Source organism: Pleurodeles waltl, chromosome 3_1, assembly GCF_031143425.1.
Source record: "Pleurodeles waltl isolate 20211129_DDA chromosome 3_1, aPleWal1.hap1.20221129, whole genome shotgun sequence".
In the NCBI taxonomy this organism is placed as follows: domain Eukaryota; kingdom Metazoa; phylum Chordata; class Amphibia; order Caudata; family Salamandridae; genus Pleurodeles; species Pleurodeles waltl.
The window spans coordinates 1,398,364,640-1,398,390,230 of NC_090440.1; the positions used below are offsets into that span (position 1 = coordinate 1,398,364,640).

At 46.9% G+C, this 25,591-nt stretch overlaps 1 protein-coding gene across 4 annotated transcripts in view; it reads right to left on the minus strand.

The window, feature by feature from the left end:
* The window catches only part of REXO2 (RNA exonuclease 2), a 261,017-nt gene that overhangs the window by 197,289 nt on the left and 38,137 nt on the right, over positions 1-25,591 (minus strand). For 3 of the 4 annotated variants that reach the window (XM_069224928.1, XM_069224927.1, XM_069224930.1), the window contains exon 2: positions 10,057-10,140. The exons of the other annotated variant lie outside the window; for it this stretch is intronic. In XM_069224928.1, coding sequence (XP_069081029.1) covers positions 10,057-10,140 — 84 coding nt within the window. The remainder of the gene's footprint in view (positions 1-10,056; positions 10,141-25,591) is intronic. 4 annotated transcript variants of the gene reach the window in all.

The window sequence follows — 25,591 nt, forward strand, 5'->3', positions numbered from 1 at the left end:
TATATTTGCTATCCTCATACTGAGAATTATGAGATTATTTTTATGACAATATGCCAAAAGTAAGTACCTTTATTTTTAGTATATCTGTGTATTGGGTTTTCTTATGATATTGTGCATATGACACCAATGGTATAGTGGGAGCTTTGCATGTCTCCTAGTTCAGCCTAAGCTGCTCTGCTAAGCTACCTTTTCTATCAGCCTAAGCTGCTGGACACCTCTTCTACACTAATAAGGGATACCTGGACCTGGTGCAGAGTGTAAGTACCCCTTGGTACTCACTACAAACCAGGCCAGCCTCCTACATCCCCCAACATTCTTACCCAGACCCTTTGTAAACCTCAAAATTTGCATTAAAAAAAAGCATATTTTCCCGACTTTTCTTAGTAGGATCACCACTCAAGCACAAAATTCCTACTCCCCAGTTTTCCCCTCAGTCTCCCAAGCAAAATGACACCTCACTTATGTGGGTCCCCAAAGCAGAGTCAGTCTAAAGATGTATAAAAGAATATGCCCTTATAAACTTGCTGTGCTATCCCCTCTATCTCTACAAGTTTTGGGCCTTATTCTGTTGCAGGCACCTTGCCCACCCACACAAGTGAGGTATCATTTTTATCGGGAGACTTGGGGGAACGCTGGGTCGAAGTAAATTTGTGGCTCCTCTCAGATTCCAGAACTTTCTGCCACAGAAATGTGAGGAACATGTGTTTTTTATAGCCAAATTTTGAGATTTGCAAAGGATTCTGGGTAACAGAACCTGGTCAGAGCCCCACAAGTCACCCCAACTTAGATTCCCCTAGGTCTCTAGTTTTCAAAAATGCACAGGTTTGGTAGGTTTCCCTAGGTGCCAGCTGAGCTAGAGGCCAAAATCTACAGGTAGGCACTTTGCAAAAAACAGCTCTGTTTTCTTTCAAAAAATTGAATGTGTCCACGTTGCGCTTTGGGGCATTTCCTGTCGCGGGCGCTAGGCCTACCCACACAAGTGAGGTATCATTTTTATCGGAAGACTTGAGGAACATAGAATAAGCAAAACAAGTGTTATTGCCCCTTGTTTTTCTCTACATTTTTTCCTTCCAAATATAGAAGTGTGTGTAAAAATGACATCTATTTGAGAAATGCCCTGTAATTCACATGCTAGTATGGTCACCCCGGAATTCAGAGATGTGCTAATAACCACTGCTCCTCAACACCTTATCTTGTGCCCTTTTTGGAAATACAAAGGTTTTCTTGATAGCCATTTTTTACTCTTTATATTTCAGCAAATGAATTGCTGTATACCCGGTATAGAATGAAAACGCACTGCAGGGTGCAGCTCATTTATTGGCTCTGGGTACCTAGGGTTCTTGATGAACCTACAAGCCCTATATATCCCCGCAACCAGAGGAGTCCAGCAGACGTAACGGTATATTGCTTTCGATAATCTGACATTGCAGGGAAAAGTTACAGAGTAAAACGTAGCGAAAAATTTATGTTTTTTTCACCTCAAATTTCAATATTTTTCTTTTTCAGTTATTTTCTGTAGGAAACCCTTGTAGGATCTACACAAATGACCCCTTGCTGAATTCAGAATTTTTTTCTACTTTTCAGAAGTGTTTAGGTTTCTGGGATCCATCATTGGTTTCATGCCCATTTCTGTCACTGACTGGAAGGAGGCTGAAAGCACACAAAAAAATGCAAAAATGGGGTATGTCCCAGTAAAATGCCAAAATTGTGTTGAACAATTGGGTTTTCTGATTCAAGTCTGCCTGTTCCTGAAAGCTGGGAAGCTTCTGAGTTTAGCACCGCAAACCCTTTGTTGATGCCATTTTCAGGGGAAAAACCACAAGCCTTATTCTGCAGCCACTTTTTCCCATTTGTTTGAAAAAAAGGAAATTTTCAATGTATTTTGGCTAATTTCTTGGTCTCCTTCAGGGGAACCCACAAAGTCTGGGTACCTCTAGAATCCCTAGGATGTTGGAAAAAAGGACGCAAATTTGGCTTGGTTAGCTTATGTGGACAAAAAGTTATGAGGGCCTAAGCGAGAACTGCCCCAAATAGGCAAAAAAAGGCCTGGAACAGGAGGGCGAAAAAGGCCTGGCAGCGAAGGGGTTAAAGTGTATAATCTGCCTTAACTACAAAAAAGCTTGTGCCATCGAAGGGCAGGTACATAAAGTATGTCTGGACATCCCCTGAAAAGCCTGTTGCCATCAATGAAGTGTGGTGACAGAGTCACTGACAAAGCCATCACTCTGCCTAGCAAGTCATTCGTATCCAGACACCAGAGTTTAGTGAACTTTGCTTCGTCCCTGCCACTAGCAACAGCCAGGTATAGAATGGCTCGGGCCTCCTCGGAAACCATAAGCAGAAATTGTGCAACAGAGTCCCAAACGAACGAGTTACTTACCTTCGGTAACGACTTTTCTGGTGGATACATTAGCTACCTGTGGATTCCTCACCTCATGAATACTCCCATAGCGCCAGCATTCGACGGAAATCTTCTTACTAGTCTCTGCACGTCGACGAGGACGTCACTGTCTCGCACGCGACGCCGTCTGACGTCATACAGGCAATAAGAGGTCCTCGACGACGTGCAGACGTCAGTACCAATCATTTTTTACGTGCATGAGAACAACCAGGCAATGCAATGAAAGAGCAAGACAACATCCATTATATTGTAAAATACACCACATTGTATGAATAACTGTAAATCTTTTTATGTACATATATATATATATATATATATATATAAAAAACTCTCTCTTTTAAAATATATACACACACCAAGTATATACATAAAGATATATACACATATACACATATATATATATACAAATATATTATATATATACATCTATTGCACCCTCAAGGACCAAGAGGAGCGCACTCAAGGATTACTTGGCAAGACCATAAAGGCAACGGGGAGGCGGGTGGGACCGTGAGGAATCCACAGGTAGCTAATGTATCCACCAGAAAAGTCGTTACCGAAGGTAAGTAACTCGTTCTTCTGATGGATACAACTACCTGTGGATTCCTCACCTCATGAATAGAGTCCCAAAGCAGTACCACGCCCGGCGGTGGGTGCCTAAATGGTCAAACCAAGAAATCCTGCAGCACTGACCGTGCAAAATGGCCGTCCCTTCTAACCTCAGAATCTAAACAGTAATGTTTTGCAAAAGTGTGAAGGGACGACCAAGTTGCGGCCTTGCAGATGTCGACCACAGGAACACCTCTGGCTAAGGCCGAAGTGGCCGACTTAGCTCTGGTGGAATGAGCTCTAATGCCCTCAGGAGGATCCTTCTTTGCCAAAGAGTAACATATTTTAATGCAAAGAACAACCCACCTGGATAGTGTTCTCTTGTGGACTGCCTTTCCTCTCCTCTTGCCCACGTATCCAATAAACAGCTGATCCTCCAGCCTGAAATCCCTTGTTCTATCGATAAAGAAGCTCAACGCTCTCTTTGGGTCCAGACGGTGCAGTCTTTCTTCCTCTTTGGAAGGATGAGGCGGAGGATAGAACGTGGACAAAGTAATTGCCTGAGCCAAATGGAAGGGTGAAACAACCTTCGGGAGGAAAGCAGCCTTGGTCCTCAACACCACCTTAGCCCCATAAAAAGTTGTATAAGGGGGTTTTACTGATAAGGCCTGCAACTCACTCACTCTCCTTGCTGATGTTATTGCTATCAGGAAGACTGTTTTTAAAACCAAATACCTCAAGGGGCAAGAATGCATAGGTTCAAAAGGGGACCCCATAAGGAAAGTCAGGACTAAGGACAAATCCCATTGCGGCATAACGAATGGCTTTGGAGGATATTGATTTAGAAGACCTTTCAAGAATCTGATAACAATAGGGGATTTAAATAAAGATGGTTGGTCTGGAAGACATATGAAGGCTGACAAGGCCGATAAATAACCTTTAATGGTAGCCACTGCACAACCTTTTTGCGCCAGAGATAGAGCAAAAGACAAAATGTCCGATAGATGAGCATGTAAGGGATCAATCTGCCTCTCTCCACACCACGCAACAAATTTAGACCACCTATTAGCGTAGATAGATTTAGTGGAGTGTCGCCTGGCCGCTAATATAACATCCACTACCTCAGGCGGGAGAGAGAAGGAACTCAGGTTGCCCCGTTCAATCTCCAGGCATGTAGGTGCAGACTCTGGAGGTTGGGGTGTAGAACCTGCCCCTGCGACTGCGAGAGGAGGTCTGCCCTGAAAGGGAGACGGAGCGGCGGGCACGTTGAGAGTTGGAGAAGGTCGGAGTACCACACCCTCCTTGGCCAATCCGGAGCTATTAAGATTACTAGAGCCCGGTCTTGGCGAATCTTCCTCAATACTCGAGGAATCAAGGGTATGGGAGGAAACGCGTAAAGCAACTGGCCGCACCAGGTCATTTGAAACGCGTCCCCCAACGCTTCCTGCATCGGATACTGAAGGCTGCAGAACAACGGACAATGCGCGTTCTCTCGAGTGGCGAACAGATCTACCCGAGGAAACCCCCACTTCTGGAAGATTAAACGGACTTGATCTGGATGGAGACGCCACTCGTGGTCTGCCGAGAAGTGGCGACTGAGACTGTCCGCACGCACGTTCAAAACTCCGGCCAGATGGTTTGCTATCAAGCAAATCCGATGGTCCTTTGCCCAGGACCATAGTCGAAGAGCTTCTCTGCAGAGAAGGTACGACCCCACTCCTCCCTGCTTGTTTATGTACCACATCGTGGTAGTATTGTCCGTTAGAACCTGTACCGACTGACCACGAAGGGAAGGGAGGAAGGCCTTGAGAGCCAGACGTACAGCCCGTAACTCTAACAGATTGATGTGAAAAATCTGTTCCTCTGGAGACCAAAGACCTTTGATCTCCAGATCCCCCAGATGAGCTCCCCACCCTAGAGTGGAAGCATCCGTTATGACTGTTGTCACTGGTGGCGACTGCTGGAACGGCTTTCCTTGTGAAAGATTGTTGCTTGCAATCCACCACTTCAAATCCACAGCAGCATCTCTGGAGATCTTGACAGTACCCTCTAGATCCCCTCTGTGTTGAGACCACTGCCTTCGGAGGCACCACTGAAGAGCCCTCATGTGCCAGCGAGCATGCGTGACCAACAGAATGCAGGAGGCAAAAAGACCGAGCAGACGAAGGACTTGAGGACTGGAACTACCGCTCCATTTCGAAACATTGGAACCAAATCCTGAATATCTTGAATCCGCTGAGGCGGAGGAAAGGCCCGACCCAATGTTGTATCCAGTACTGCCCCTATGAACAGGAGGCGCTGAGAGGGCTCTAGGTGAGATTTGGGCTCGTTCACCGAAAAGCACAGGTCGAACAACAACTGGGTTGTTGACTGCAGATGACGCAACACAAGCTCCGGGGACTTGGACGATTGGTTAATCAAAGCCAAGTAAGGGAATACTGCTATCCCCTTCCTTCTGAGCTCTGCCGCAACCACCGACATCACCTTCGTGAAGACTCGAGGTGCTGAAGTAAGACCAAACGGAAGGACCGCAAACTGGTAGTGTTGCGATCCCACCACAAACCGGAGATACTTCCTGTGTGACTTGAGTATCGGGATATGAAAGTAAGCATCCTGCAAGTCGACAGACACCATCCAGTCTTCCATGTTCAACGCCAAAAGCACCTGTGCTAGGGTCAGCATCTTGAACTTTTCCTGCTTGAGGAACCAATTCAAGATCCTCAGGTCCAGAATTGGTCTCAAACGACCATCCTTCTTGGGAATCAGGAAATACCTTGAGTAAACTCCTTGACCCCTTTCCTGCTCCGGGACCAACTCCACCGCGCCCTTTAAAAGGAGGACTTCTACCTCCTGTTCTAGCAACAGGAGGTGTTCTTGTGAACAATACGAAGGGCGGGGCGGGATGAGGGGCGGAAACTCCCGAAAGGGAAGGGTGTAGCCTTTTCCCACAACACTGAGAACCCAAGTGTCCGACGTAACAGTCTCCCATTTGGTGAGAAAATGCTGTAATCTTCCCCCTACAGGAGAGGAGTGAGTGGGAAATGGTGGAAGCCTAAGGCTGCTTCCCCTGCTGCACCCCGCCAGAGGATGAGGAAGAGGCAGAGTGCTGCTGAGAAGCTCCCCTGGTGCGGACCCTACCCCTCCCCCTAAAAGATCTATAGGGATGGGAAGAGGCAGGTTGCTGATATCTTCCCCGAAAGGAAGAGGAGGAAGAGCCACGCCCAAATCCACGAAACCTCCTGAAGAATCTGGAAGAGGCCGTGGAAGAAGGAGCTTGGAGTCCCAGCGACTTAGCCGTGGCCCTGCTCTCCTTAAATCGTTCCAAGGCCGAATCAGCCTTAGCCCCAAACAGTTTGTCCCCATCAAACGGGAGATCCAACAATGTGGACTGTACATCTGCCGAAAAGCCCGAGTTACGGAGCCAGGCCTGTCTCCTTTCCACCACAGTTGTGCCCATTGCTCTGGCTACCGAGTCGGTGGTATCCAGTCCCGTCTGGATAATTTGGGTCGCAGCAGCCTGAGCATCAGAGACAAGATCCAAAAGACCCTGGGGAAGCTCTGTAAACGAAGAGGAGATGTCATCCATCAGAGCATGAATATACCTCCCCAGGATACAGGTTGCATTGGTGGCTTTTAAAGCCAGACTGCAGGACGAAAAAATCTTCTTCGACTGCGCCTCCAGCTTTTTTGAATCTGTCCCCCGGCACCGTCGGAAAAGAACCAGGCGCTGACTTGGACGAACAGGAGGCCTGCACAACCAAGCTCTCCGGCGTAGGGTGCCTAGATAAGAAACCAGGATCAGTTGGAGCTGTCCGATACCTCCTGGCCACGGCTCTGTGAACTGCTGGGGAAGATGCCGGCTTCTTCCACACCTCTAAAACCGGATCCAGCAGAGCGTCATTAAAAGGTAATAGAGGCTCCGCCGCGGCTGAGACCGGATGCAACACCTCTGTCAAAAGGTTTTGTTTCGCCTCCACCACCGGCAAAGGCAGGTCCAAAAAACTAGCTGCCTTCCGTACCACTGTATGAAAGGAAGCAGCTTCCTCGGTATATTCCCCCGGGGACGAAAGGTCCCACTCAGGGGAAGTGTCCAGCCCACTGGCCGACTCCAGTCCATGCAGCCCATCACCCGAGTCCTCTAGCTCTCCTTCCTCTAGAGCTCGTTGGTACTCCTGCTCCTCTAGTACCCGGAGAGCACGCCTCCTTGAATGCAGTCGTTGCTCAATCCGCGGAGTCGACAATACCTCCGCCGAAGTCGGAGATCGGCGCCGATCTTCCGAAGCCACCGACGCCGCATCCGGCGCCACAGGTAACTTCGGCGCCGACTGAAGAGCAGATGAAACGGATGGACCCACCGGAGTCACAGGCCGAAATCTCGACGTCGACGGGATGGAAATCCCTGGGGCCAATCCCTCCGAAGCCATCGGAGCGGCCACCGGCGCCGACATTGGCGCTGAGCCCACGTTCCCAAACGGGAGAAAGGGCATAAAGGGTGCCGGCCGAAGAGGCGCAGGATCACCCAAAGAAAAGGCCAAAGGCCCAGCCGGAGCACCCCCTGGAGCCATCTGCTGGAAGATGGCATACATCGCATTCAAGAATGCGGAACTATCGGCTCCAGGGGTGGGAAAAGCCGGATACTGGGGTGCCTGACTCGGAGGCGACCCCGACGCCGGCCTCGGCGTCTGCGCCGGAGAAAACACTTGAGGCTCCAATACCTCAATCACCGACGCCTGTCCAGGCGAAGTTGGAGACGCCGGAGAGAGCAACGGCGTCGAAGGATGCGGCGTCACCGTGGGGCTGACCTCCCATGTCCTCCGGCGCCGATCCGGAGACCTGGAACGAGCCTCCCTTGAATGACGCCGAGATTCTCTACGGCGCCGGGAGTCTCGATGACGCCGATGTCTTGGAGAAGACTTTTTCTTGTGATGCTTCTCCTTTGACTTGGCCATAAACAGCTTCGCCTCGCGTTCTTTAAGGGCCTTCGGATTCATGTGCTGACACGAATCACAAGTCGAGACGTCGTGGTCGGAGCTCAAACACCAAAGGCAATCGGAATGAGGATCCGTCACCGACATCTTGCCTCCACACTCACGACAAGGCTTAAATCCAGACTTTCTCTGCGACATTATTTCCACAGAGAAAGAGTACGCAGCAAGATATACACTGTAACCGCAAGAGTAACAGTTGCTCCCTCGAAGATAACCGTTTCGAATGCACGGAAAAAAGGGAACTGACGTCTGCACGTCGTCGAGGACCTCTTATTGCCTGTATGACGTCAGACGGCGTCGCGTGCGAGACAGTGACGTCCTCGTCGACGTGCAGAGACTAGTAAGAAGATTTCCGTCGAATGCTGGCGCCATGGGAGTATTCATGAGGTGAGGAATCCACAGGTAGTTGTATCCATCAGAATGTGTGGGTGCACTGAGCCAGAGAGACATGCAGGGTTTATTGACCGCAGTACAAGGCTGGCAGAAGAGGACAATCTCTTACCAAAGGTGTTCAGCTTCTTGGATTTCCTATCTGGTGGAGAAGTAGGGAATGCACCAGGATTGACTTTGGAAGTTGAGGGCTGGACCACCAGGCTCTCCAGGGTGGGGTGCTGGGTGAGGAAAGCTGGGTCCCCAGGAGTGGGGCAGTGGTGGCAGGTAATTGTCCCGTGCACAGAGCCCCTGTGCAGGGCTTGGCCCATGTGCCTAGCAGGACATCCATGAGAGCTTCATTGAAGGTAAAGAGATGTTATTGGGGGGGTGACTACTGGATGAAGTTCCTCTGTCAAGACATTAGTCTTGACTACTACAGAGGGCAGAGTAAGGGCCGGGACCTCTGCCACTCTCCTCACTACCATTACAAATGAAGCCCCTTCCCCCATAGCTACACTAGGAGGAGAGGCTTAGCCAGTATCTGAGGAAGTGTAAAGAATACTAGTATCCGCCAGTTCCTTGCATCAGTTTTCTTCAGACTCTTCCATGGGAGACTTAACGAACATAAGGATCCTCAGTTCTGCCCAAATCGTATTCCCAACAGGGCCTATCAGTCAAGGGAGGCACGGTCTCAGACTAGAGGGCCGTGTTTCGGTCGGTGCTGGAGTAGACACTGCATGATGCCTATCCAGCACTGTATTGAGTCTGGTATGATAATGGGATCGGTGCCACTAGTAGCGTCAACAGCATGACTGGAACGGGCTCTGGGGAAGGTTGTGGACTCGACTAGAGCTGATCTGGACCCAGGGATGGATCCACAGGCCCCAACTGTTGTAGAGAACGAACCCCCCAGTAGGCACACCTACCAAACTCCTTCAACTGGGTAGCCATTGCTCCGGCTCCAAGAAATTCAGAGAGGCGGGGAGAGGCGCTAGACTGAAGCTCCATGAATGATGCGTGGGAGCAGGGCCTAGATTTGTGATATTGTTCACATGCCCGATTCGAAGAATCGGACCAGCACAGCTAAGTCAAAGAGCGCCCGACTTCTTAGACATTTCTCACTTTATGGGACGTACCCAACGACAACTTAGTACGATGATCTGATTACCATCAGGAGCGGCTCTGAGAGTGGGTCCAGGAACTTCTACGCGACCAGGACATGGAGCATTGCAGAGTTGACTGGTGTCAGGTGACCAAGAGCTTTAGGGACCCTTTCCAGGACTGCTTTTGGTTTTAAGGGGCGGCAGTCTGGGTGGGCCTGGGAGTCATAGCCCACTCCAGGTAACACCAACAAACCAGGTGGGGGTCTGCCACAGACATCTGTCTTTGACAGGATCCACAGGGTTTAAACCACAGATTTTTAGGGGACATCCCTAGAGCACATTGGAAGCTTTGCTCAAAAGAATTTCAACAAGAAAACGAAAAAGTGGTAAAAAAAAAAAAAAAAAAAAAAAAAAAAAAGGGACTTCGGTAGCTCTCTCTGGATCTGCATCAATGGTGCAGAGAAAAAAAAAAAATACAAAAACACACATTGTTGTTGCCAGTTCGCAAAACAAAGCAAAAGCTTAGGTCAAACTGTGTTCACACTCGTGCAAAACCATCTACTGTAGCTAAATCGCTCTCACCAACAAGGCCGTAATAAATGACAGAGGTGGAATTGTATATGAGTGACTGTACACAACTTACTTCTGCCAGAATATTGAGATCTGCATCTGTAATAAGACAGGCCATCTCGATAATCTGATCTTTTTCAATATCCAACCCAGTCATCTGTGACAAGACAAAAAAAAAAGCTTAACAAAAGCATACGAACAGATTGTTACAACACTGTTAAGGTCAGACATTTGGCACAACAATAAATCGGTATAGCTATGGTAATTATTAATACAAAGAGGCACTAAAAAAAAAAAAAAAAAAGCCTTTTTAGTGGGCCAACATTGTAAAAGGCAGGTGTTTTTAAATATGCTACTTATTAGTCTCATTTAGAAAAAGTAGTTTGTAGGCCAGCAAGCAGGTAAAAGCTTGTGTTAGGTTAAAATGGGTATCACCTCAGACATGGACGTGAGAATTTGACATGATTGTCACACATTGCTACTTGCATGAACAGTAATTGCATAAAACAAAAAGGTAGGCATAGCATAATCTCAATTGGTGATGTAAAAAAAGTTGATTATTAGTCGGGGTGGTTGCGAGAACTGACCAAGTAATAATGTCACCAATCCGTATAAGGAACAGGTTTCTATAAATCAAACCTTAGTTCACTCCTGAGTAGCTACAGCACAGAGCAGTCGTGCTTTACTCAAAGGAAAAAAAGCCTAAAGCATTTATCAGTACCAAAAGAGCCAATAAGTAGGAAACGGGACATAAAAATCCTGTTCCAATCTATGTAAGTGGAATATATGGTTCTTTTTAACTCTACACCGAAATCAGAAAAAAAGTGTTCTAATTATTGTAGGAATTTCATAAATCACTACTTTTCATACCAGAAAGTTTGGAAAAGTTTTACAAAGTTGGTAAATCATTGCTTTTCACTCTTAGCAGTAGACCATGAGCCTTGAACACGAGGGTACGGGGCAAAGTCAAAGTTTCAAGCTGACCAGATATCAGTCAGGGTCCTATGCGGGAACCGAGTCAAGATTTTAACTTCACACTTAGAAACTTTTTTGTTCCTTTTTCTCACTGATGCGGAGGCCAGTGGGGGTCCTCTGCTGCTCGAGTTCGGCCTTTGGTTCCACATCAACAGATTGGTGTGGTCCAAGGGTCTGGGGAAAGACTTGGTTCTCGATGGCATACGAGGCTATCTGCAGACCAGCAAATAGCAGTAGCCTGTGAACCTCGGTTTTTGTGTTTAAAAAAACAGTATTGGTGGCGTTGGCTCACAAGTTGCAGTCCTGTGGCGAGAAAGAACGTTCTTGCACTAGGCAAGGGTCCAGGACCCAAGAGGGACGTCCTGGAGGCTAGGACTATTTCTATGGTACACCAGTCCAAGACAAACTGGTCAGCTGGGCACCTTGAAGTGCAAAGTTTTTTGTTTTGTTTTTTAAGCTTTTCTGTCCCAGAAGCATTACAGGAGGCTACTCAACTAGTCCTTGTAGTCATTCATTTGACCTTGGTATAAGTGGGAGCAAGTCCTGCTGTTGAGGTCGCTCTCCACCGGTTCAACTGTGGGAGTAGCCCCTCTTTCTGAAGTCTTGTCTTGGCCTAATAGGTGCAGTCTTTCTTGAGGCAGCCTGTTTCTCTGGGGTCCAATGGTCCAGCCGATGCAGTTCTTCTCTTCAGCAGTGTTCTGAGGAAGAAAGCCAGGGGTGTCATATTTAGGCCAATTTCAAGTTTGTAGGTGACGAGGACTCAGCCAATGGAACTACAATTCCCACTCGACAAGCCACCCACTTTTATATAATTACCTGTAGGATTAGCACCAAACAAGCCCACAGTGCATCTCACTGCCCAAAGCCAATATACCAGGACCCTTCATCCCTGAGCCAGGACTCAGGGCACACCCCCTGAGGTACATCCTGTAATTAGCCACCTCTCCTGGAAAACCAGTACTGCAAGAGACCTCAGCCTTTCTACCTATACAAAGGAGTGGGCAACCTGAGGTGCGACTCACTCCTGTGTTTCACAGGTGTTAGCCACTTTGAAGCTGGGCTATTTGTGGTCACAACGGTAGGGCCTTTTTGGCAGGAGGCAGTCACACATCCTCCCTCCTGGAGACCCTTTGTTCCTCTTCTTCGGAGTGTTCTCACCCCTTAGCAGGAGGGCAGCTGCTGTAGCGAACCAGAAACTGCTACTAAAATTTTGGGGCAAGAAATGTATTTTCCAAAATCCTCTACTGAATTTACCACTGTCTGGGTTGTCTTGTCTTTCTGTATTTAAGTACTTGTGAATCCATATTCACGGTCTTACCCTCTCAGTGCAAGTAGTCATATTTAATGGCACAGGGAACTTCAATGTGACAGTACTCATAACTAAAGGCCAGCATTCCTTTCAAAGACAAATAGCCCTATCACATCGTAGAACTGAAATTGTATTGTAAGGCTTCTTCATTGTTTGTCCATAGAAATGCTGACAAACACAGCATACAACCCTTTATTCTACCACCAAAAAGATTTCCGCTTAAAGTGTCATTCTCCTCAGCATGAATACTAGAAATGGTATGAGGAGAGAACATCAGACTGCTAAATCAAGCATTGCCAAAGACAATAGGTTTTGCATCTGGTATTTATTTGCCTTCCCAAATCCTTTTGGAATACTCTACAGCAGGGGGTCTCCAAACTATGGCCAACTGGCCAAATCTGGCCAGCTGCAAGATGGTGTTCTGTGGGCGTGACACAGTCAAATTACTGAACAGTTTTATGATGCGAGCCGCTCTGCCCGGCTAGAAAAAGTAACACGTGTTCTAAAAAATGAACACAGACAATCCCACTGGCCGGCAGAGACAGTGCTTTGGTCCCTCAAGTGTATCCAGGGGTGGTGCCTTGCCTGCAGATTTTACTAATACAACAAGGCACCTCCTTCAATATGACCAAGCTGCAGGATTGGCCAAGGGCAGACACTGAGGCAGTGACAGCAGTTTTCTTTTTCTTGCTGTACCCAGTGTGCACTAGAGGAGGGGTTGACCGGAGGCGTGCACCAGGACTTCTCTCATTTTACAATTTAATGGTAAGAGTTAATGAAAGGAGTTAGACCTGACAGCCTTAGGGTGGTCACCCCAACTTCTTGCCTGCCTCCCTCCACTTTGACACTGTTTTAGGACTCTGCGCACTTTACCAATGCTAACCAGAGCTAAAGTGCATATGCTCTCTCCTTTGAAACATGGAGACATTGGCTCATACCCAATTGTCCTATTTAATTTACTTGCAAGTCCCTAGTAAAGTGCACTGCATGTGTCCAGGGCCTGTACATTAAATGCTACTAGTGGACCTGCAGCACTGATTGTGGCACCCACCTGAGTAGCCCCTTAATCATGTCTCAGGCCTGCCAATACAAGGCATGTGTGTGCAGTTTCACTGCCACTTCGACTTGGCATTTGAAAATAGTTGCCAAGCTAGAAAAATTCCTTTTTCTACATATAAGTCACCCCTAAGGTAAGCCCCGGATAACCACCAGGTAGGTTAAAGGCAGGACATAACAGTGTCTTATATGTCCTGGTAGGGGAAACTCCTAAATTTGTTTTCCACTGCTGGGAGACCTGCTCCTTTCATAGGCTAACATTAGGGCTACCCTCTTATACTGTTTGAGTGGTAGGTTCTGATCAGAAAGGGGTAGACCAGTCATATTTAGTATGGCCAGAATGGTAATACAAAATCCTGCTGACTGGTGAGGTTTGATTTGATATTACTGTATTAGAAATGCCACTTTTAGAAAGTGAGCATTTCTCTGCACTTAAAATAATTCTGTACCTTACAGCCTGTTTTCAATCGACGGCTGGGCGACAGCTCCCTTGTGCATTTCACCCAGACAACCCCAAATACAGGATGCTGAGTCACACCTGCACACATCTGCATACTGAATGGGTCTTTCTGGGCTGGAAGGGTGGAGGGCCTGACATTGCAAAGGACAGTGGCCTGCCCTCACACAAAAAGGACTGCCAAACCCCCCTACTGGGACCCTGGCAGACAGGGTTGTACTGAAAGGGGATCTTGTGCACTTCAAAACTACTCTTTCAAATCTCCCCCACTTCAAAAGGCACGTTTGGGAATATAAACTGCATCCCTGACCCTACCAACTTAGATACTTCCTGGGAGAGATACTCTGAACCAGATCCTGCAACCTGCCAAAAGCAGCTGCCTGGCTGTCCAAAGGACTCACCTGGAATGCTTTGCTGTGAAGGACTGCTGCCTTGCTGGCCTCTAGCTCTGCTGAGAAGTGCTCTCCAAGGGCATGGATTGAGCTTGCCTCCTGAAGTCTCGGTCCAAAAAGACTTCATCTCTGCAAAGGAACTCCTTGTGTGGCAAAAAAAAAAAAAAAAAAAAAAAAAAAAAACCCACACACGACAGCCTGCCAGAATCACTGCATCACCGAACTGGAACAACTTAGCCCGGCTTCCCAAGTGGAAATAGACACAGCACCAGCATTGTAACTGGAACTTCGACACAGCCCACCGGATCGATGCATCGCCGAGCCGGAACGACGCAGCCAGACTTCCTGCTGGAGAATAAGGGAGTTCTCAAAAGGCCCAAAACAATTCCCAGTGGGGTGGTGATAACCAGTCCCAACCTGATTCTGAAAAGAAGTCAGGCTTCTTTGACAAAAAGAAAAGGAACTTTGTACCCAAATGCTTAGAATGCACCAAGTATGGTCACTTCAAGGGGACTCAAGTGTCCGTTGAAGGCACAGCCCCATACTGGAGGGCAGACCCCAGGGTTGGCTAACGTAGCACTCTGGGAGGAGGTAATCACAAATAGTTTTGGGGAACAGATAGAGGTAACCCTAGTGTCACTGGGAGATGCGGAAATGGTGCCAAGAGCCCACATGCCTGCAAATACTTCCAAGTATAGGCAGAGGGTCACCATTAATGGGCAAAAGGTGGAGGCTCTATGTGACAAAGGAGCCAGCATGACTAATGTCAGGGGTCAGCTGAGCAAGTCATCTCTAATACATTCAACAAGGTCATAGTCGCTGACAACTGTGAGAGTCACCTACCAGTGGCTCTCGTTTCCTTTGAGTGGGGAGTGGGATCTCCGGTTCTCTAAAAATAGAGGAGTCCTGCCATGCCTCTAGCGACCTGGAGCATACTGCCTGGAAAAAGGTAGAGCTCAGGTCTCACCCGGGGATGTTAGGTTTGCCTGAACGGGTCTGCATGACCACACAGTCCACGGCTGCCCGGGAAGGGAGACAAGGGCATCTGGAGCCTAGAACAATGGCCTAGACAGCTGCAAAGAAGAGGAGCAAGGGGTGCGGGAAACTGGTCCCAAAAGTCACTGCGGTGTTGACGGGGTCCCAGAGGAGAAAGCCCCCGAGCCAACTGGGGAGGCCATTGCCACCCTTGGTAACGTGCCTGAGCTTGCAGGCCAGCAAGTGGAGGGTGGGCCAACCAGGGAGGAATTCTGCAAAGCGCAGAAAGAGTGCCCCACTCTTGAGGGTTTGAGGAGACAGGTCACAGCCCAGGCAGCAGGTGAAGCCTCTGGTGATCACCATATCTATCAGGAGAATGATCTCCTTTACAGTGAGCCCAAGGTGCCGGAAACTAGGGCAGCACTTGTGCTGGTGGTCCCCTGTGCTACCGGGTCCTCCTCTGGGCTTGGCTCACGACATCCCCCTGGTGGGACATCTGGAACAAGACGAGACCTTTACCAGGCTTGTCACCCACTTTTATTGGCCCCGAATGCGGGTGGCCTCAGATGCTTTCTGTAGTTCCTGCCCAACCTGCCAGGCTAGATGGAAGATAGGGATAAGGCTTAAGGTTACCCTGATCCAACTCCCTGTCATTGGCACCCCCTTTGAAAGGGTGGGCATCGAGATCATTGGTCCCTTGGACCCTAAAACTGCCCTATGCAACATGTTTATCTTGGTTTTGATGGACCATGCCACCAGCTATCCAGAGGCGACCCCTCTAAGGATAGTGACTGCACCAGTGGTGAACAGAGCTATAAAGGGGATATTTCCCCATATGGGATTTCCTAAAAGAGGTTGTGTCTGACAGAGGTACAAACTTCATGTCTGTGTACATGAAGTCCATGTGGGATGTGTATGGGGTGACCTACTTGTTCAGCACTACTTACCATCCTCTATCCAATGGGCATGTAGAAAGTTTCAACAAGTCCCTAAAAGGCATGATCACAGGCCTGCCTGAGGCATAAGTGGGATGTCCTCTTGCCATGCCTTCTCTTTGCTTATAGAGAGGTGCCCCAGAAAGGATGGGGTTCGGCCCCTTTGAACTTCTCTATCGGTAGCCCGTCAGGGGACCCCTAAGCATAGTGGAAAAGGGGTGGGAGGAAGCTCCCAGGGAACCCCCCCCCCCCCCAGGATGTGGTCAGTTACATGCTGTCCCTCCACAACCATATGCAACGCTTCTGGAAACAGGCCAAGAGCAATCTGGAGGCCAGACAAGAGGTGATGAAGCAATGGTATGACCAGAAGGCCACCATGGTAGAATTGTGACCTGGAGACAAAGTATGGGTAATTGAGCCAATGGAGCCTAGAGCTCTCCAGGACTGCGGGTCTGGCCCATTCAAAATCAAGGAGCGGAAGGGGGAGGCCACTTAATTAGTGGACCTTAAGTCCCCTAGAAACCCCCCAAAGAGTGCTCCATCAGAACAGACTGAATCCTCATTTTGAGAGGTCTGAAGTCAACATACTTCTGCTGACAGATGAGGGTATGGAAGAAGACAGTGAGCCTCTGCCCAACCTCCTCTCAGCCAAGAAATGTGATGGGTCAGTGGGGGGTGTTAATATCGGACTCCCTTGCCCTAGATAAGAGAGAAGTCTGCTATGAGTTATTGGAGCAGTTTTCTTCCCTGTTTTATCTCACCCCTGGACTCTCACACTTGTGTGTCCATGATATTGACACAGGAGACAGTCCCACTGACGAGAATAAAATTTACAGAGTGTATGATAAGGCGAGTTCCAGCATCAAGTAGGACGTTGCCAAGATGCTGGCTGTTGGGGTAATTGAGAAGTCCAACGGTTCCTGGTCCAGCCCAGTGGTGTTTGTTCCCAAGGCTGCCACTCCCGGTGCCAAGCCAGAGCTGAGGTCCTGCGTGGACTACCGGGGTCTCTACTCTGTCACAAAGATAGATGCACACCCCATCCCCGAACTGGTGAGCTCGTAGACTGGCTAGGTGCTGCCAAGTTCCTCAGTACCTTTGACCTCACGTCAGGGTACTGGCAGATTGCCACCACTGAGGCGGGCAAAGAGAGCTGCTTTTTCTACTCCTGAAAACCATTACCAGTTCAGAGTAATGGCCTTTGGACTGAAAAATGCCCCTGCTACCTTCCAACGGTTGGTTAACGGGGTCCTGGCTGGCACGGAGGCATTCTGCGCAGCCTAATAGACATTGCCATCTATAGTTCCAGCTGGGAGGAGCACCTGCTCCACCTCAAGAAGGCAGGCCTGACCATCAAGGCCAGTAACTGTCAGACTGGGCAGGGTTCTGTGGTGTACTTGGGACACCTAGTAGGTGGTGGCAGTGTGCAGCCCCTCCAGGCCAAGACTGAAACAATCTAGGCCTGGCAACCACCTAGAACCCAGACAGAGGCGAGAGCCTTCCTTGGTCTCACCGGATACTACCGAAGATTTGTTAAGGGTTATGGCACCATAGTGGCTCCCTTAACAGAGCTCACATCCAAAAAGCAAACTAGGTTGGTGAATTGGACAGAGGCTTGTCAGAAAGCTTTTGACTCACTGAAGGAAGCCATGTGCACGGCACCCGTGCTCAAGGCACCTGACTACTCCAAAGAATTCATTGTGAAGACCGACACTTCAGAGCATGGCACAGGGGCGGTCCTAGCACAGCTGAATGAGGAGGGCTTAGACCAACCGGTAGTCTTTATTAGCAGAGGACTTACCACAGAAACAGAGGTGGAGTGCTATTGAAAGAAGCATTTACTGTGGTCTGGGCATTGAAGAAGCTGAGACCATACCTGTTTGAGACTCACTTCTGGGTTCAGACAGACCACAGACCCACCACAGACCCCTCCGATGGCTCATGCAGATGAAGGGTGAAAATTCTAAACTCTTGAGGTGCTCCATTCCCTACAGGGGATGGACTTTACGGTTTACAGTGGAGCATCACCTGGGGACTGACCACTCCAATGCGGATGATCTCTCCAGATACTTATGCCTTTTCGGAGGGCGGGGGTGGAGAAAATGTGTTGAACAGGTTAGACCGGACAGCCTTCGGATAGTCCTCCCCAACCTTTTGCCTGCCTCCCTCCCTCCACTTTTTGACACTGTCCTTGCTGGTTTAAGACTCTGCACACTTTACCACTGCTAACCAGTGCTAAAGTGCATAAGCTCGGTCCCTTAAAACATGGTGACATTGGCTCATACCCAATTGGCATATTCAGTTTACGTGTAAGTCCCTAGTAACATGCATTGTATGTGCCAAGGGCCTGTAAATTAAATGCTACTTAGTGGGCCTGCAGCACTGATTGCGACACCCACGTGAGTAGCCCCTTAACCATGTCTCAGGCCTGCAACTGCAAGGCCTGTGTGTGCAGTTTCACTGCCACTTCAACTTGGCATTTAAAAGTAATTGCCAAGCCTGAAATGCCCCTTTTTCTACCTATAAGTCACCCCTAAGGTAGACCCTGGATAACCCCCAGGTAGGTAGACGGCAGGACAAGTGACTGTGTTATATGTGCTGGTAGGGAAAAACTCCTACATTTGTTTTCCATTACTGTGAGGCCTGCTACTTTCATAGGCTAACATTAGGGCTACCCTCTTATACTGTTTGAGTGGTAGGTTCCTATCAGAAAGTGGTAGACAGGTCATATTTAGTATGGTCAGAATGGTAATACAAAATCCTGTTGATTGGTGAGGTTGGATTGTGTATTACTATATTAGAAATGCCACTTTTAGAAAGTGAGCATTTCTCTGCACTTAAAATCTTTCTGTGCCTTTCAGCCTGTTTTCAATCAATGTCTGGGCTGGGCTGGGCGACAGCTCCCTTGTGCATTTCACCCAGACAACCACAAATACAGGATTCTCAGTCACACCTGCACACATCTGTATACTGAATGGGTCTTCCTGGGCTGGAAGGGTGGAGGGCCTAACACTTACATTTCAAAGGACAGTGGCCTGCCCTCACACAATGGACTGCTACCCCTACTGGGATCCTGGCAGACAGGGTTGTACTGAAAGGGGACCTTGTGCACTTCAAAACCACTCTTTGAAGCCTCCCCCACTTCAAAGGCACTTTTTGGTATATAAACTGGGTCCCTGACCTTACCAACTTAGACACTTCCTGGGACAGATACTCTGAATCAGATCCTGCAACCTGTCAAAAGCAGCTGCCTGGCTGCCCAAAGGACTCACCTAGACTGCTTTGCTGTGAAGGACTGCTGCCTTGCTGTTTCCCTGCTGCCTTGCTGGGCTCTGGCTCTGCTGGGAAGTGCTCTCCAAAGGCTTGGATTGGGCTTGCCCCCGTTTCCTTAAGTCTCAGGAACAAAAGAAAATTAACCTCTGCGAAGGAACTCCTTGTGAGGCGAAAATCAACACAGTCTGCCAGAATCGACGCACAGCCTGCCGGAATCGACTCACAGCCTGCCTAGAAGCTCAAGAATCACTGCATTGCCGAACCAGAACGAAGCAGCCCGGCTTCCCAAGTGGAAATCGACGCAGCGCCAGCATTGAGACCGGAACTTCGCTGCACAGCCTACTGGATTGACAAATCGCTGAACCAGAACGACGCAGCCCAACTTCCTGTGAGAGGAATCAATTCAGTGCCTGCCGTGAGACAAGCTCCGCTGCATCGCCCATCGGATCGATGCAGCACCTCAATTTATCCAGCACGCCCAGGATTTCTGCGCATCCTCCCTGGGAATCAAAAGATCCTGCATCGCAAGAGGATTCAAGCCTGTGCACCAGAATTCGACGCAAAGTCCTTGCCGCATGGAAAAGAATCATCGCATTGTCTGTGTGCATCCGGAAATCCAACACACCCTTCGTTTTCCTGCATCTCATCCTCTGTGGTCTCCGTGCGTGTAATTTCGACACATACCAGGTACTTTGTTCTTGCAAGAGACATTTGTTACTTTTTAAAGACTTAAGGCTCTTATCGTTGAGAAAGTGATATTTCAACTTGCACTTATCAAATCTTGATCGTTTTGACCATAATTCATTCAGATAAATATCTTATATTTTTCTAAACCTCTGTGGTGTATTTATATGGTGTTTTCAGTTTTATTGCATGACGAATTGCACAAATACTTTACACATGCCTTCTAAGTTAAGCCGGACTCCTCAGTGCCAAGCTACCAGAGGGTGGGCAAAGGATAATTTGGATTGTGTGTGACTTACTCCGACTAGGACTGTAGCCCCTACTTGGACAAGGGTGTATACCTCTGTCCACTAGAGGCCCCATTTCTAACCAAGGTCTAACTGCAGTCAGTTAGCTTTACTGCAAAGGAGGTAGTTCAAACTATAGCAGTGGAGTAAGGCAGCACTATTAATGGTTTGCAGGGATTTGACTAAGGGCAATCAAATATGATGGTATGCAGCTGCACTTCCACCCGGTGCTGAGCAGGGGGGAGCGGGAGGGGATGCTGCTGAGAAAAGCACTCTGCAGAGTTTCATTCTGTGCCCAAAAATTGTCAGACAACAATAAACATGTCTAGGGAAGAATGACATCAATGTTGTGATTAATGTTCCTACTGGAGAGAGAGATCAGAATTTCAGTGGCAGTTTTGAATCACAATAAGTTAGCAAGGAGAAGTTCATTAAATGCCTGATGCAAAATGTCTACCATGCAGATAGAACTGCATTTTATGTGGATAGAGCAGTGGGTTACTGTTTTTGTCACATCAATCCTTTTGATATTTGGAGTTCATTAGTTGCAATCACCTAATAACACAGTGAATTATGAACTGTCAAAGTGCTTAGCTGCATGTACACTTCATGCTAAGTTAGAATGTTAGGTTTCCAGTCTCATTGTTCTAATGTTGAGAAAAGGTGTTTGTCTGGGCAGAAATGCATTTCAATTATCAAAGCCAAGCACTGTGGTTGGGTATTAAATCCTATGTTTGTGCTTCTCCTTGTAATCCTTATGTACCATTTCCTAGACTGATTTACACACGATTCACTGTCTCTGGATAATGTGTGTGTGAAGTCAAGTACTCGGACAACCCACACTGGTATAAGTGGTGCTATAAATCAAATGAAATGGATGTGAGAGAAGCCCTTGGAGAGATGAGGGGCACTGTTCAAGCATGACAGTGAGGGAATCTGTTGAGGTGGTGGTCATTGTAGCACTGGGCACCACCAGTGCTAATGCCGGCCCTGAGAGAGTGAGCTCGCACGCAGCTCCTCAGCCCTGCCCAGGCTGCAATGAGGATATATTTTGTGATCACAGCAATGATAAGTGTGGAGTGGCCGAAAAGCCTGCGAGGATCAGTAATATACAAGGAAAAGGGGGAACGGAGAGTGATGGATGGAAAGGGATAGTGGTAGATGCAAGGGGAGAAGTACAAATGTGACAGGAAAGCCTTTTGGTTTAAGGGTGGAGGAACACTGAAGCAGAGAGTAGTAAAGGTGGATGGATGCTGTGCCAGGGGTGAACTGAAGAAAAGCAAAGGTAGAGTTAAGGCGGCAGCTTAATGAAAGAGTAGGGGCAGTGAATAGGGATTGTCGTAAGGTGTGATGGACGAATGAATGGGTGGGTGTTAGTGAAAGTAACTAGTGGCAAGAGTGGTACAGGCCATAAGAAGAGTTGAGGAGTACTGGCACACAGGAATAAGTAGTGAGAGAGGAAAGAGACAAATGGTATTGATATGGAGGTGGGTAGTCACTTTGTTGGCCCGCAAATATATGTACTGAAAGGTTTGGAGACCCCGTCTGTTCTACAGTATTGGGCAGTCATCGGAGGCTGTGAACCACTGTAAACACATAGCAACATAGGGGTGAGGGAGAAGCAACCATAGAGAGAACACAGACATGGGTGGGAGTAAGCTCACAATGGCGAAAACAAAACAAATCACAAAGTGGATGGGGGAGAAGTCCACAAGAGAGAAACAAAGAGCACTGCGTCAGGCCATTTAGATAGAGTAAACGAGGTTGAGAAGGAGAGGGTTGGAAAACACATGCATTCTCACTGAGCACATAACCAAAAAGGAAAAAAAAAAATACCTAAAGAGAGCAGTGGATCAATAGAATCCAGCCAATCAGAGAAATGGTTATGCTTCAGGGGAGAGACAAATAAGATGGACAATCTGGGACAGGGATTTAGCAAGCAAGCAAATGCGTGACAAAGCCTACAAATGTTAAGCAATGTGCAGGTTGCAAGCCCCTTTTCTTGATAAGCTCACAGTACTGTTTTTGCTTTCAATGTCTGTTAGGCTTTTTTATTTATTTTATTTTTTATTGGCATTTCAGCATCAACATTCAGAGCCTTACAAAACATACATGAGCTATATTCATCACCAACATTAGACCTGAGAATTCAAAGTTTCTGCGTCTCGGTTACAGACCCACTATAGAGTGTGTGTGTGTGTATAGTTAAAAGGCAGAGTCTCCTATGATAGCTTCTAGATGCCTCGATACCCTCCACTTCAAGCTATGCTTCGAAAAACTAGTAGGTTAATCATGGGAGAAAGTGCTTACTGCATCTTGCCTTCATATGAGTGAAGACAACCCTGCGCAAACGTGACAGAAATAAGGGTTTCAGCTTCATTAGATTTAGTGATCCCAGTACAATCATTCAAACCCTGTTGAGGTAAACCTTCAACTCCCTTGTTTAATGATGAATTAAAAGGGGTAAAAAACAAAGGTAAAAAAGACTCGAAAGGGTTTTATTAAAAGATTACGCACTACAACATAAATTAGCCTATACAGCTCATTCACACTATTATCATAAATTAAGAAATCCAAGGTTTCTTTCTTTCAAAACAGATCCTAGAATCTAAAAAACAAAAACATTAGTGAAGTTCGGCAGCTGTTCAAAATTATCTCCTATTTTGCAGCAGATAGTAACACTCCAAATGCATCTCAAAAATTATGCAACAATCTATACCATGTCTTCATAAAAAAGATTGCAGACCTAGAGGAAAACATTCAGTAAGCTACGGGAGAGGTCAGACACAGATTCCCCTCCTCTGACAGTAGGAGGTCAAACTACACCACCATCTTGGACTTGGTCTGCTCTAAAATGTTTCCCTTTTTCTGCCAAGAGGACGGAAATGATAGTCCAGATTAATCTTTCAAACTTTATTGAGTCATACTGCTTATTGCACAAAGCCCCGTTACTCTCAAAATAAATTGTTGCTGCTAAGGCTCTGGAGGACATTAGGTCTATTTTGAAGGGTAATGGAATGGCTGCCGAAATATTATGATATTTCTCTGCAGCCTTCAACGTCATCTTGAATACCATCATACTCAACAGACTAGAGGCTGCCCTGATCTCTGGGACAGTCCTAGCCTGGTTCACCTCATTTCTTCAGCAACAAACCCAAACTGGGGTAATCGGGTAAATTTATATTTTTCTCTAAGTCCATTTAGTTTGATGTCCCTCAGGGATCAGTTATAAGCCTGATATTATATATATATATATATATATATATATATATATATATATATATATATATATATATATATATATATATCTCCATCCATCCATCCCATGGCCATGCTCATGGAGTCCTTTGTAATTTCATCTCAAACAGCTGATTAAACTGGATGAGCACTTACTGGAGATTACATCCAACTAAAAAGGCTGCATTAGTTACATCATCAAGAGGGTGAATACTAACTCTTTGGTTTTACGAGACCCAGTTGCTCTTATTTGGACCTGTGAGCGATTGGCAACATAATTGGTAGCCAGGAGAATTCCTTTTCAGTGATCACGGAACATTGGGGTAATTGTACATACCAAAACTACGCATGACCAGTTTTTCACTCTTAAGAGTTATCAGAAAGATTATTCCTTCCATATGACCAAGGCAAAAAGAGACCACATTCAGATTTTAATTCTTTCAAGAATGTATCACTGCAAATCCGTTTTGGTGAGTTGACCTAAATACTTAATACGAAAAGTGCAAGTCCTGTAAAACATGGAGAGCTAGACTGATACCTAGGACTAGGACTAAGGAAATCTGCCCCAATAACGAATGAACTAAAGGTGCTATACCACCTCCTGGTTCAAAAAGAAATCTGGTCATCATGCTATGCAACAATCAAATCCATCTGTAACAAGAAGCATGGTTTCTATGTGGATTCCCTTTTTCTTAGTATCATGCATCTATTGTTCTGAGATAAAAAAAAACTGCCTGTTTGCTAGAGTTACCAACCTTCAGGAAACTGAGAATGGGAAGTTCTCCCTTACCCATGTCACAGCCAAAGTTTGGAGAAAAAAAACTCCACTGGATTTACATTCACAGAAAGACATTTTCTTTCAGAAGTAAATTTAAAAACTTACCTCTTATTAATGACCTACAGGATTTGGCTTCTCAAGTGGGACGCTAACAGTCTTTTTGTCTTACAACTAATCTGATAAGCTCCTTTTTTTAATGCCAATATACTCCCTTCTGGAAGTAATATAACTTGTAATCAATTAATTAAAACATGCAAGTGCAAGACAAATCCTTCAGAACGCTGGCACTCTAAGGACCTTGCTAAGAATAAATGATCCATTCACAGATCAGAAAGAAAGCCAAAACTCCTAATGTCCTCTTGATCCTGAAGTCCCTGCATGCAACACGCAGACAGCTCATCACATCAGCCAGAGCAAACTACTACACAAACACTTCGGTAAAGCCAACAAAAGCAACCCGTTTCAATACAACCAAGCACTGCATCAATGCCCTGCCAGACCCACCTATCATTTACTCTACAGAAAGTCACACCAACAACCTCTTCAGTTAAAAAAAAAAAAAAAAAAAAAAAAAAAAAAAAAAAAATATGCAGAAGCTCTGGCAGAATGTTACTAACAACTCAGTCTGGCATCAGCTCTCTTCTAAATAAAATTTCTTCCAGAAAGCAACTTCATAACTACTGTTCAAGCCCTCGTACTCTTGCACATGGATCATGTTCCACGGCCTCCAAGACTTCACAATGGCATCCCTTAGGGGCATCTTCCACTATATGCCATGTCTCATCCAGCACCTGAATACATAAGATCACCTCACCTTCAACCTGACAGAGACCATTGGCTCCATCTGCTAGCCCACAGCATCTTTAAAACCAACTGCATCATTTACAAAACTATCATGACTAGCAATCGTGCTTATCTTGCAGACAAGCTATCTCCAGTAGTTTAATTCACTCCTGCAGCCTGGACAGCAGACTGCGGTCTGAAAAGTGTTAAATAAATACAAAAATAAAAATTAAAACTGACCTTTTTCTGGAACAGCATGCCCAAATCAGGACCATCCCAACACTTTTCTAATTTAATAGAGTTGAGGATGCATCTCCATAAAGAACACTAAATCACAATGCACTAACAATCAAAAAACCAGCTACCTTCCCTATCACTCATTGTTCTTTGCCTTATCTCTGACCTTGTACAATGCTCTGTTGTCTTTTGGCTAGGTTTTCACCATAGAAATACCACAAACATACAGTGAT